Here is a 14,602-nt window from a genome sequence, read left to right as displayed (position 1 = left end):
GCTCATGCATTTTTTTTTTCTCGTTTGATGAATAAAAACCTCTCTCTATTCCCAATATCATTCCATATTTCCTTGCTTTGAAGTGAACCACTACAGGTGATGAAATTAACCCTTGACCAATAAGAAAGCTGAATTACGTTTGAGAAAATTAATCTTTAGTACACTCATGATTGGTTTTGTTTCTTCTTCGTGCTGGCTTTTTCAGCCAATCGAAGGCATTTTTTCGACAGATAAGGGCGGAAATCTTCGATTTCCTATTACGAAACGTATAAAAAGTGTTGCTGATAATGCAATAAAACTATGAATTTTAATCATCATTTTTGTTTTAAATTAAAAACAGTCAGCATTTTTTAAAATTTTATAAGCAGCAAATAAGTTTAAGCCACGTATACTGTAATGGTTATTAGGGATTTTGAAATTGTAAATGCCTTCAAATATTTGTATTTCAGATATCATTACTTCATATTTGGCCTTTTGAACATTTGCCTGATAATATGTTAGTTTTATCTGTTCGGTGAAATCGTGAAGGAGTTGTTTTAGTAGCTTCATATCTATATCTCAGGGAATCAATGTTGTCATCTTCTAAATATTAACTAAAATGTCTGATTTTATGTATTATTTGTTACTGATATTTTGGACGGCAATATTTGGTTTGCTAATCCTTGCTTCTTTTAATTGGACGCTAGGGATAAGACGAAAATATGTGGAAATACTTTTAAAAATTTTTGAGGTATGTTTGTATCGGACTGAAAATATTGAATTTCCCAGAATACTTTCTTTTTTAAAAAAATCAGTTGCATTTTCTGCTGCTATTACCGTAATGAAATTATTGTACCAGATTTTCTTTTTGTTTTATCAGCATTGTTAGCAATTTATATTATTGAATTTAAATACTTTAATTTAAAAGTTGTAATTTTTTGTAAAATCATCATCTTACACATGGTTAAAATGAAATTATTTGTGCTTAGGTAAAAAAAATGTTTTTAAATTCTGTATACTGACTTAAATTCTGATTGAGCGAAACGTATAGTGAATGGAATTTTTAAGGAACTGGAAAAGTATCATTATATGATTTTAGAATTTATTACACCTATGCATGCTTAATAAAGTATTTTTTCTATCAAAATTTAATATTCCATAGAATTTTCTATAAAATATCATTGTAAGTTAAATTACTACATAAAAATTTGCTATATGTTGAAAGAAGGCATAAGTAATTAGAAAATATTTTTAAGTTTCTGCTGAAAATTTTCAAGTATTAATTGTTATTGTTTTTGATGAAATCATGCAGTCTCATGAAAAAGCGTACTTTATGATTATTATTAAGATATAATTAAAGTGTAGAGGAATAGGAGATTTGTCTAAAAATATATGGAATTAATAAAACTTATTCTTTATATCTCTGTCATTTCTTATTGTTCCTAAGCAGTGATTTATATATAGCTTATTTATTTTTATACATATCTTTTCAAGCTCAGTGGGGAAAAAATGGATTAGGCTGACTTAACCAATTAAAAAATTGAATTGTAGCTGATTTGATCATTTAAATTTAGTTGGACTTGCTTTTTAATGTGAAGTTTGGTGATCATCATTTAGTATCGTGTCAATTTTTATAGCTATTATTTATTTGTTAGTATAATAAAAAGGAATGTTGGGGCTAAAGCTGGAATTCAGTGGGCAGTTTGCTTGTGATTGCATTATTAAGGAATTAGAACAATAAGGGATGTTTGTAAAATAAATTACAATTGGGTACTGCATATTTTAAAAGTTTTGATTTATTGTCTAAAATAATAAAAATAATTATTTCTATGTGTAAGTATTGAAAAATAAGCTAGATCAATTTAGATTCATGTTTTCATATTAATGTATAGACCAGCATTATTTTCGCAGATTCAGTTTCATGCAATTATCATTAAAATAATTTAGAGATTGAATATGATCAATTGTATTATCTGCATTTGTTTGTAGACAGTGGTGTAACTAGGATATTGGCAAGTGTTAAAATTATCAGGAGGTATAAAATTGTAGAATAACTTAATTTATAAAAAGTATTTTTATTTTTACTTTTATTTCTCGTATCTAAAATAAAACTTCTTAAAAAACAATTTTTTTTCTTCTTTTTAATCGTATTTTCTATTAACCTGTTTGATTCCCAGATTCAAACAACTATTTAAGTTCTGTATGCAAACATTGTTTCTGATGTAGACAAGCAAATCGTGAGTAATCAAGCCAAATATATTTCCGTAATAAAAGAGAATCATGTAAATAGTATTAGTTAAAATATTGACAAGAACATGAAGTCAGATTTCACATAAATAAGTTCAGAAGGTCATATTTGCATTCATCAAACATTCTTATCAACCAGCAAAAAGTTCTGGTTTGTGTTTTGAAATGTATACTAGATTGTTTAAAAATATAAGAAACTATACTAAGTGAGAACTAGGAATAAATTTCATTTATTATAAAAGTGACTAGTATAGAAATGATTAGTAATATATATATATATATATATATATATATATATATTATATATATATATATATATATATATATATATATATATATATATATATATATATATATATATATATATATATATATATATATATATATATATATATATATATTATATATATATATATATATATATATATATCAGGAAAAGGCTCAGATAGATTAAGCAATTGGATATTTTTGCTACTTGAGACTAAGATGAATTTAATTTATTATAAATTTGAATCAGAACAACTATTACTATTTTACAAACTGATTTAATTTGAGAAGTTCTTACAGCCAATGATCATTTAATTGTTGCATAATATTAGATATTGAAAGTTAATCAAATAATTTCTCTATAGTTACATAATCAGATTAATCCCATGAAAATTAAAAATTCAAAATATTTTCATCTATTAAAGCTTAGGTGCTGAATTTTTAGTTTTATTTCTTTAAAAAGGCAATATATTAACTTATTGTCTTCATTTAATTTCAAAGTGATAGTTTTGATATTTAAGGTCAGTTAATTTTTTATAAAAAAATAATTTAATAAGTATTCTATTCTTATTTTATATATATATTTTCAGTATTTATAGCATAATTTGCTAAGTTATTTTTTAAAACTTAATTTGATGAAAAAATTCTGAATATTTGAAACTTTCTTAAAAAGACACTTCAGAAGCTCTTTTGAAAATGTAACATAGATTTTGAATTAATAATAAATTTTATATTGCTAACTGCAAGTTCCAATTTGATTTTAAAAAAAAACACTAATATTTTTAAAACTTCTCTTTTGAAATGGATTCCTATGTTCTTAAATCAATTTCGTATAAAATTATTTTTAAAATTAAAATAAATTTTAGCTTTCGACAAATATCTCTTTAAAATTTAATTTCTAACATTAAATTCATACATTTCTATTTGTAAAACTTCTAAAAAATGTGCCATGACATTAGAATTTTTTAAAGAATGTTCATTGAATAGATGAGTTGTTTATAAATTATATAATTAATCTACTTATATTGAATAAATTAATAACTATAGATAACTAAGTCACAAAATAAGGAGAATCAACATTTGCTTATGAAATACATAATTAAAAATATTTATAGCTTTAGAAGCAGTGAAAGTCACCTAAATAATTTGTTTACACATAATATGACATGAAAAATCTAAATTTGAAATAAAAGTTGCTTAATGCTTAAGATCATAGAGGGAGAGAGCAAGATAAGAGATTATTTGTAAGCTATAAATCAATTTACTAACTTCTTCATTGCTTAAAAATAAAATAGAATTCTTGAATTAAAAATTATCTAAGTTATAATAATCTTTTTCACCTGCAGAAAAAACAAACAATTTTAATGGTTCAATGAAGCAAGAGAATAGGTCCATCTTAAATTTAGCAAATGAAATTACTGTAACAAGTCATACTTGGAAATTTTTTTTGAAATTTGGTAAAACTGGAGGAAAATTACTCAGTTAATATTTCATTGAAGAGTATTTGAATTTTAAGTTGGTTTGGAAGTTTTTTAAAGTGATGTAGTGGCATTTTACATAGAAAGTGGCATTTTACATAGAAGGGTTGTTCACTGCTAGTAGAAAGAGAGAAGAATGTGTGAGATTTAAAAAATAGATGAATTTTATAAAGGAATTATTATTCCTTTATAAAATTATTACTTCTAAATATGAAGAGAAAGTCACGTCTTAGAAAAATTCACATGTAGCACTTTTTGTGTGAATATTTTGAATAAATTCATTAATTAAGGACTTTATCCAAAGAGGAAACATCACATGTATTATGAATCAATAATTTCTTCTGAAATATTTACATTAAATTAACAAAGATGAAACTGTTTTAAAAGTGGTGTTATAAAATTGTATATCTTACCTTGATGTGGACTGAAACATTAAATGAAAGTGTACTTCCTAATAAGCAAATTATTATTAATTCTTGCATTACACTTTATTTCATTTTAATCAATTTTCATAATTTGGATTAAAGTTATAATTAGATAAAATTGCCTGGTAAAGATAGCATTATATATTGCTTTATTATAGTAAATTAATATCTACTCCCTGTATGTATCATTATAATTGAAATAATCAGTATAGAATGTAATAATTATCTTATACTGAATATAATGACAACAAGATTTACAAAATTTGATCAAAATCCTGTAACAAAACCTAAAAGTGATAACTCCTTCATCAGACAAAGAAGCAACTAGAGTTTTTACTATTTATTCTGTATTAATTTTTACCTCATTCTTTGCAAATTGGATTTATTTTTCATTTGTTATCTCCTCTTTGAATTTATAGTAAATTAATATTAGTTAGTGTTGAAAAGTATTATTTGAGATATAATGATCTTTTTCAACAGATGAAAAACAAACAATTGATGGCACTATGAAATAGGTCTGGGTTAAATTTCAACAATGGAAACTGTCATAAATCATATTTAAATATTTATTAAAATTATTGAAAAATTTCACAGCAGCTGAATTTATGTAATTGAAAAGGTAATTTTAAGAATTTTAAAATAGTGCAGAAATTACTTTTGTGTTATATTTTCAGAAGTCATCATCCAAAATCATTAATATTTTGCTTAATTTTTTAATTAATTAAAATTAAATAAAATTTTTTTAAAGTTTAAAAATTTTTTGAAAAAAAAGTGCTTCAAGTGTACATTCCGACCTCCTAAGTAAATTTCTGCCAGATTTGGTAACTTTAAGTCAAACTAAAATAGATTTAAGTAATACACTAATAAATAGATAGCAGTAGATAATATTTTATTTTAATATTTGTAGAAATAATTGCACAAAGGGTATTGAATATGGATGACTCTTTGATCTGAAAGGCATCATAAAAATGCTTAAAAAAGAAGTTTTAAAAAATGGTTTTGAAAGTCTTTGATGGAATTTTTCAAAGCTTGATCTGAAAATTTGATACATTATAATTTTAACTACTTAAAATAGGCTTTTAAAAAAACTGTGTGAAAGTTCTTGTACATTAGAAAAATCTAAAACAAATATGTATTTCATTGATCTTTTACTTAAGAAATGGGAAAAATTACAACATTCTTCAATAACACAAATAAAAGAAACCTGCAAGTATAAATAATAATGGAAACCATTATATACACAACTTTTTATCCTTTGAAATTTTAAGCATTGATAACTTGGAATTAATAATCTCTCCATTTTACAAAACAAATAAAAATATTTATTTACGTGCATTTTGAAAGTATTAATAAAACTTTATTCTTGTCACAAATTTCAGATGAATTAAATATGTAATTGGTATTAATATGGAGGCTATAATATTTTATTGCCATATATGTTAACTCTGTGGAGTTAATCAATATATTATTTTCTTTTCTCCTAAATGATCTGAGGGTGTCAAGTATATGCCCTTCACTGTTGAGGCTTACAAACATTTATAGGAAAGGATCTCCATATACCACTTATCTGGAAAAGACCTTAACTAATCAGAAATGAGGAAAATGACCTTAGCTAATCAGAAATGTGGTTTTGGATTTCAGACCTGTATTAAAGATCTCTATTTATAATTTTGTTTTGAGAAACCATGCTTGCAAATTGTGAAAAGGACTGTTTGCTATTTGTTTTCCCCACTTGATTGGAATCATTTAAAATTTTAAGAATCTGAGAAATAAGAGGAGGAGAAAAATCTGTTTTTCTCTTAAATGATATTAATTGATACCACAATGTTCTATTCACAGTATTGGTAACCTGAGCCCTTCTTGCCTCACTCTAGTTATGCCACTATTCATGTTGAAAGTTATAATTTTTTTTTTTTTTTTTTTACCTGTGCAAGATGCAATTTTTAAATCACGGTGAACAAAATATGTGTATTGAAATCTCCAATCCATTCTAAATTTGATTTGAAAATACTCTAAAAAAGCTATTGTGGCTTCCTTTAGAAACTGAAACTAATGCATTATGTTAAATAGAATTAAAGCCATCAATAAATAGAGATGATACAATAAACATTAGCTGTTCATTAATATTTTTTAAGTTCTATATATTTTATGAAAAAAATTTCTGAATGAAACCAAGGGTGTCAACTTGATTTTAAAACTATTTAAAAAGTAAATTAGTTGTTTATTTTTTCCTTTAGAAATTTGATGTGGTTTAATATGTGCAAGAAAGTGAAACTGAATGAGTAAAAACTATTTTCTTATAATGAATTTTATTGCAACAATACTTTTCTTGTATTAATATTCTGTTTGGATAGGAAATATTTTAATTTTTCATAAAAACTGAGTAAGTACTTGTATGTCATGGTTTTTAATTTCCTGATTTATAACCTAAACAAATAGGATTTTCTTAATTTCTGTCTGACTTTTCATATTGCATTTGTTCATTATTTCCTTTTCTTCATGGAAGGATTTCAAGACTTGGTGCACATTGGCAGACTTTCTTATTATATCTGCATAAGAATGTCTTTTAATATTTCTGTGTTAAGTAATACTCTGTTGCTTATTGCCCTTTAAGCTTTTAAGAAACTTTGTGGTTATGTTTGAGTGAGATGATTTCATCTATGTATATAATAGCACATTTTGCCAAAAAAAAAAAAAAAAAAAAACATTTATTACTATAAAATTTTTTTTACTGTTATCCTTTAGTTGCTAATTATGCAATGCTTGCTTTTTAGATTTTTTTTATTTCATAAATTTCTGGTATTATATTAACCATTTCTGTACAAACAATGTGGATGTTGTACGTGTAAACAGTGTGGATTATACTTTCCTTAGTCAGGCTGATTGTTTTAACTCCTCTGTGTTATTCGGTCAATTAATTATTTTGCTCCCGTTTTTGTTTTTAATGAAGACTACAGACCATGCTTTTTAATTACTTGAGAAAGGATGAAAACATTTTCCTGTTTCCCCATTAAAATCCCTGCATTGATGTGTTCCTTGAAAAAAAAATTATTTTGAGTTAATTTATCTTCTCATTACTAATTTTTCTGTTAACTTGGTAACTGAGGAATGAACTTTTATTCAACCCTTTTCGTAGTGGGATATTTTGTCATACCAGGTGAACAAGTTAAGGGCTTAAAATTTTTCTCTTTTTTTGATGCTCTGAATCTTATTTTTCAAACATTTAAAAAAAACATTAATCATAATACTTAATGAAATCTTTTAATAAAATTATTCTATTGGTTGTATTTTTTTATATTGGTGAGAATTTTTACACCATTTTTTGGTATTAGTACATTTTAAGATTTTAATCTTGGCGATAATTATATTGAATTTAATAAATAATAATCAAATGTTATTTTAAAGATGTATAAAAAAATTCCTCTTTAAATATCAATTAAGATGTTTATTGAGTGTATTTCTGTGATGGATGTTTTCAATCATTTTGTTTCATAAATCTGTATTTAATAATTTATTTTTATTTTTTAATTTAGTTTGGAAGAATCAAAATTGAAAAAGCTGAAAGACGTTTAAAACTAAAAGAAGCTGAAGATGCAGTTATTGATAATCTTCATTCAGGTAATTGTTTATTTTTGTTTCAATGGTGCAAAATTTATCTTTATTGAGCTGTATTGTTCTGCAGAACCATAGTCTTTTGACTGCTTATCACATGATTTCTAGAAATAATAGTTTACTCTTACTTAAAGTTAATAATAATTAATAGTAACAGAACTTGTGAGTTCACCAAAACTTAAACTAATTTTTCTAACAAAGTTAATAGTAATGTAATTTTTTATTAATTAGGTCTATTTGAAAAAATTAAGGAATCAGCTATCTTCGATATCTGAATTCAGATATAGTTTTCGATAACCTACTTAATAACATTCTTGCATTTTTTTTATACAGGCATTAGAATTTAGTCACATTGTACCCCATTTTTTAAAATAATTTTTTGTATGTTTTATTTAAAAGCTTTTTTCATTTGCAAAAAGTCAAATGATTTCTGATTTTGAAATCAATAAAAATAATGTAGAATGAAAAAGAATCATTTATGTGATTTTTTTTCATGTATATATATCTTTTAGAACTATAAGTATTTTTTTTAATTATTTCTTTACCTCTTGATGATAACCCACTTAGCATGAAAATTTCTGTTTTATTTTAAAATAGCATTTCAAGTTTTTATCTTGACTTTATATAAATAGACTCTTGGCTGTTTATTTAATTTTTTTTCTGGATTTCATATATATTTAAGTATGTGCATAAAGATTTAGCATCAAATATTAAATTTCATGATTAAACTTTTATCAAGTGAAATATTTTAGCTCATTTTTTACAATAGGAAAGATTGTTTCTTTCCTTTCCTCAATATTTTAGCTGTAATATGATTGGTTCAGAAATCAATGTAAATTAATTACTGCTAATTTTTACTGCTTAAAAACTTTGAATATTGCATTTAAACAACACATCAAGTTGGCATGAACATTATGTACATTCAATCATTTTAATTTTGCAAGCCTCTTCTAATACATTCATATGCTTAAATCTTTAAATATATGTAATTATAAGAGGCTTGCAAAATTAAAAAGATTTGATACACAAATATCTAATTTACATTGAATGCATTTAAATTTTGTTTGTTAGTTTTTTAGAATTAAAAGATCACATTTTTATTGTAATACTGATTGAAAAAAATTGAAAGTTTTGTACTGGATTCCCAGTTACTTTTCAGAAGGCTTTTTTTGTGGTGATATTAATAATTTTGATTGAAACTTTAAATACAATATAGTACAGTATAAAATGTCATTTTTATGAAGCACTAGTCGTTATTTTTTTTCTTCTCTAGCGTATAGAAGGAAAATTCCCTTATTAAATTTTTGGAAAAGGCTAAAATATGCACCAGATTTTTCATTTTGTTTTAAATTTGATTAATCTCTATTAGGTATTTTTACTAACAATTTGATAAGAGTCTAGATTTGCAAATTAAAACCGTAATTGTGAACCATTATATTTTATCTTAGTGTCTTTAATTCATTGTTTTTATAAATGTCTTACTATTACTCAAAATCAATAAGAATCAGAAACAAACTATTTGATTTGATTTTTCTTGAATATCTTAAAATTAAATAGATATTCTGTGCTTAAACTATAATGGAACATTTTTTTCCCCTGTTTAAACTTTCTTACTATATGCTGTTTTCTATCATAAAATTTTGCCACTATTTTTCTTGATCTTGTAATAAATTATTTTAAAGACAATTCCTTTTCAAATCTATCTTTTTAGTGGACTTTCATAGAAAATAAAAACAAAATCTTCCAAAATTAATGCTTACAAATTTAAAACATTACCAAGAAATTTTAAAATGAAATATAAGAAGTTTTTAAAAAATTTGCATGTATGTCTAGTTATAACATTTAACCTATTATTTTTGGCAGTGTTATTTTCTTATTTCAACACAATAAGCTTACACATGCTTACTAAAAGTTATTAGTTATATTTCTCTAAATGAATATATCCATACTCTTTCAGCTTGTTTTATGAAGTATATATTTATTCTTTTTATCAATAAACTGCTGAAATAAATCCATAATCATATAACTTTCACAGCTTTTTATACAACAATTTACAAAATGAGCATTTTTTATTTTATTTGCTTGGTTGATCTAAATATGAAAATCCGACACTAGTTAAGCATGCTATGAGTAATTGTTTTAGCTATTTATTATCATTTCCAATTGTTTCATGTATGCATTCAGAAAAGTGATTTACAAAAGAAACATACTTTCATCTATTCTGGACAGAAGATACAAAAAATTATGATTTGTTTCAAAGATCTTGCAAATTACTTGCCTGGTAATCCAGAATTTTTATAGAATTGAACATGAGCTAGACAATTTCCCGAAATATATAGTGAAATCACTGATTATATATATATATATATATATATATATATATATATATATATATATATATATATATATATATATATATATATATATATATATATATATATATATATATATATATATAATCTTTGCTGATTGAAACAGAAGTCTATATAAGCAATTGAGTAATGAAATATATTAAAATATCTTAGCAACTTAACTCCTGAAATTTGTATTTGATTTTTTTTTAAATGTATCCACTATAAATGATTGCTGTCATTATCACGCAAGCTATTATTATTGTAAAAACTTTTATATTGAGTAAATAAAAAAAAAATGCTGTATCTTTGTAACTCAACTGCTCTCAATGAAATTCTGACCTCGGTTGAGAATCAAGTATTATTTCAAAAAGCTTTTTAAAAAGTATGCAAACTCCAATTACTACAGAAAATTACTTTTTAATATATATATATATATATATATATATATATATATATATATATATATATATATATAATATATATTATTTAACACCCATACTGACCCAGCCTATCCGATTGGGTGTTGGGCCCATAATGGGCCAATGGAGAAATCTAAGGCAAAAACGTAGCTATTCAAGATATGAAATCAAAAGGTAAACAAACTCATATGTATATCTCACTTCTTACATGAGGTTGAAACTACATTTTTTTACTGTGATTTTAAATTGTGTTTTGTATGTAAAAACTTGTAAGGAAATTTCTTTATTTCCTTTTCATAAATAAATTTATAATTAGAGTTTTATAAATATCAATGTTAATTCTGTTGTTGATTCTTCTCATTGCATTTAGATGTGACAGATTGCATTCGTGGCATTTAGATTATTGTAAAAGTAATAATTTGTCAATATTCATTTAGTTATTGATAAGAAGGTTCATGTGGGTCCTTTACCATCCCAACTGGAAGTACCAAGTATTCCTAGAAACAGATCATATAACAGTTTAAAAAGAGAATTTCACTTATGGGATGCTGCAGATTTCATTAAAAATGGAATTGAAGTAAGTAAATTTCAAATTATACTCAAGTAAAGTAAGTAAATTTCAAATTAATTATTCAGCTCAAGGTCAGCCTTAGAAGATGTTTGGCCCCATTTGGAAAAAATATTAGTAAACCGCTCTGGTTTCCAAAAAAAAAAAAAAAAAAAAAAAAAAAAAAAAACTTGCATCTAAGAGTTTTTAACCATTTTCAAAAATAGATCAAGGAGAAAAAAGCGAACTGAGACGAAAAATTTATTTGACGTTTATTATTACTATGAAAAATGAGGGCAAACTTCTTTATAGTTTAATTTCTTGTATAATCTGTTTGTATGGAATTTTAACTTTTTCTGTTAATGCTGCAAAAATAAAAATGAATCTCTGTTGAAAATTCTGTTGAGCAGGTTGTTATTTTATCATTTTGTTATTATCATTTTTTTTTCAAAATTAGTTGGAGTCATTTTTTTTTATTTATTTTCTTTAAAACTTTAACACAATGAAGGATAAAGAAGAATTGTTTTGTTTTGTATTTTAAGTTTTTAACAGTTTCAAGCCTTTTCTAATAATGTTTAATTCACATATCCTATATTCCTTACTCTATACTGAACCAAAAATAAGCAGCACTCTGACATTGGGCCCAAATGGGAACAAGCAGTCAAAAGACGATCCTTATATTATTCGGGTTTATGTAACTTCTCAAGCTATGAAATTAATTCAATAATTCTTTTAAATATATATTTTCGATTATAATTTTTTTGTTACACTAATTGGCCTTTCTCCTTATTGATTTTTTTATTGATTATATTATTATCTTTTTAGGATTTAATATGCATGTTCCATTTGATAGGGTGATATTTAAAACAAATTATGGTAACAAATACAAATGCTAATTCTTCCTGTTGTATATATATTATGTAACTATTATTTTACAAAACATTTTATATTTAATATGCATTTTTTAATTCAAATATTTTCATTTTTCAATTGTTCCTTTATTGTTCCTGTTTCTAACCTTATTCACCATTAAATTCTATTATGTTCATGAAATTACGTTATTCCATTTGAATGTGGTACATTTTTCTGAAGAGCAATTATGCAAAGAATCCCCAGACTCTTAAATCATGATTTTCTGGCAATTATATGCATATTTACCAATTATTTAAAGGAAATTCTTTATGGGATGCTTGTTGTAGGAGAAGATTCATGTATAAAACTGTATTTAATGACTTTCTATTTCATTTACTTTTAAACACTAATAATCACAGCTTTTATAGACAATAAATATTCTTTACTATAGATCTAATAACTTTTTACATTTGACAGACTGTTAAAATAGAATAAATATGATAATTTCTTTTTATATGTTGAAAATCAGTAAAGTGACTGAATTATCCATTAAGCTAATTCCTTAGATTATTGTTTTACTTTGTTTGTAATGAAATAATGTGATGCTTATTTTTAACTGTTAACCTTTGTAGGCCATCATTGAAGATGAAGTTACAAAACGATTTGCTGCTGAAGGTAAGCTTCGACACTATTTTCTATATTAGCCAAAAGTTGCTTTCTCTTGAAATCAAAACACGATGTTTTGCAGCACATGTTATTTGCCCATTTCATTTGCAACGAAATCAGAATATACCTTACTTTATATCATGATTTTTATATAGCTGTATTGAGATTTAGCTATCAAATATGATGTTTGAGGTGATCAAACATTTATATATCTAAATTATTTACGAAAATTGACATCATTCAGAGTAATTTAACTGAAGAATATTCTTGAAATTTATATCTTAGAATATTCCCTTTATTGAAGTTATTAATAGAGAGCGAATGTGAAACAAGGGTTATATATGTTCACTATATGTCAGACTATTTTTGTATTTAAATCGCCAATAATGAAGAGGAAGGTTAAAAAAAATTACTATTCTCCAACTGCTATTTATCCTTGCTATTCCACTGTTTGATAACAGAATTTGATATTAAATTGTAAATGAGGTATATTTATATAAGATGTAAAATATATCTCTGATTATTTAACTCTAAAATTTAAAAACTTACTTTTCCATAATTTATTTACAGGAGATAATTTTTTTTATATTTTCTTCTTATATTTAGAATTATTAGTGTTGATATTTATTGAGTACTAACTGATATAACCAGCATTGCTCTAGATTAAAATACTTCCATATCTAATACTTTCACTCTTTTCATTATTATATTAAGTATTTCATACAAAATGCCGACAAAAATAAAAGTTTTTAACAGTAGTGATTTTTTAATTTAATTGAATAATTTTTGGAATTTTTAAAAACTAACTAACGCTTTGACAAATGTATATTTGTATATATGTATATATGTATATTTCAAGAAGTTCAAAATCTTACTATCAATGGAATATTTATAAATTTCTTTAATTCAAAATCTTCTACATCTATTCAAATGCATGTTAATTTTCTAAAACTGAAGAAAAAATTGTCCAGAAATAAAACTGATGTAAGTGAAAAGTTAAAGTTTTAAATTTTTAATTTTTCTTGTGAGATAATTTGCTCCAAAATTATTGCGGAAAAACGGCAAAATTTCATTTCATTTCTAATTAATCGAATAATTAATTATTTTTTGCACTTTGTAAAGTTGATAGCATTCTTTTTCTTGTCTTAAAGTATAAGTGTAAGAAGTGTGGTTTGAATTTGACCCAGTTGCTTAGGAAGATATACGGAACATACATACAAAACCATTATGACTTCTATTTATCATTTTATTGCGTTTTTAGATGTCTTGGAAGTGTAGAGCTATCTGTTATTTATCTGCTTTGAGCACCCAGTTTCATTTTACAATAGCAAGCACATTGTTTTTTCAGTATCCCGCTTGTATTTTACTTGAATTATTTCTTTAAAAAAATTAAAGTTTATTTTCTTTAATTATGGTAATAATATCTATGTAAATCAAGTGGCCATGGTAACTTAATGATAAGGAGTCGAAAGGCTGCGGGTTCAAAACCCGATTCCACTAAAGATCCGTCGTGTGTGCATGTTAAATCTGATGTTGAGAATCAAACTTCCTCCCATTGGCGTGGTGTGGAAGCTTGGACTGTGAGAATCCTGTTCACGTGTCGTTCTCATAATTTTACTGCGATTCAGAATTATGAGGACCTTCCCAAAATATCCTCAGTGCTGTTTCGAAACGGGATATTAATATAACTAACCTAAGTGTAAATCCTGACAGAATTTAATTTCCGTAATCAGTCACAAATACTAGATTTTCAACT

At 24.6% G+C, this 14,602-nt stretch overlaps 1 protein-coding gene across 1 annotated transcript in view; it reads left to right on the top strand.

The window, feature by feature from the left end:
• Positions 1-257: 257 nt before the first annotated feature.
• Positions 258-14,602, top strand: part of LOC129958552 (glycerol-3-phosphate acyltransferase 3-like) — a 43,162-nt gene continuing 28,817 nt past the window's right edge. Inside the window, exons 1-4 of the mRNA XM_056071095.1 lie at positions 258-730; positions 7,930-8,014; positions 11,219-11,358; positions 12,813-12,855. Of these exons, the coding sequence (XP_055927070.1) occupies positions 599-730; positions 7,930-8,014; positions 11,219-11,358; positions 12,813-12,855 (400 nt within the window). The 5' untranslated portion in view covers positions 258-598. The remainder of the gene's footprint in view (positions 731-7,929; positions 8,015-11,218; positions 11,359-12,812; positions 12,856-14,602) is intronic.

The sequence above is a fragment of the Argiope bruennichi genome, chromosome X1 (assembly GCF_947563725.1).
Source record: "Argiope bruennichi chromosome X1, qqArgBrue1.1, whole genome shotgun sequence".
NCBI classification, from domain to species: domain Eukaryota; kingdom Metazoa; phylum Arthropoda; class Arachnida; order Araneae; family Araneidae; genus Argiope; species Argiope bruennichi.
The sequence above is the reverse complement of the archived record's forward strand: the minus strand, read 5'-3'. Positions and strand labels throughout refer to the sequence as shown.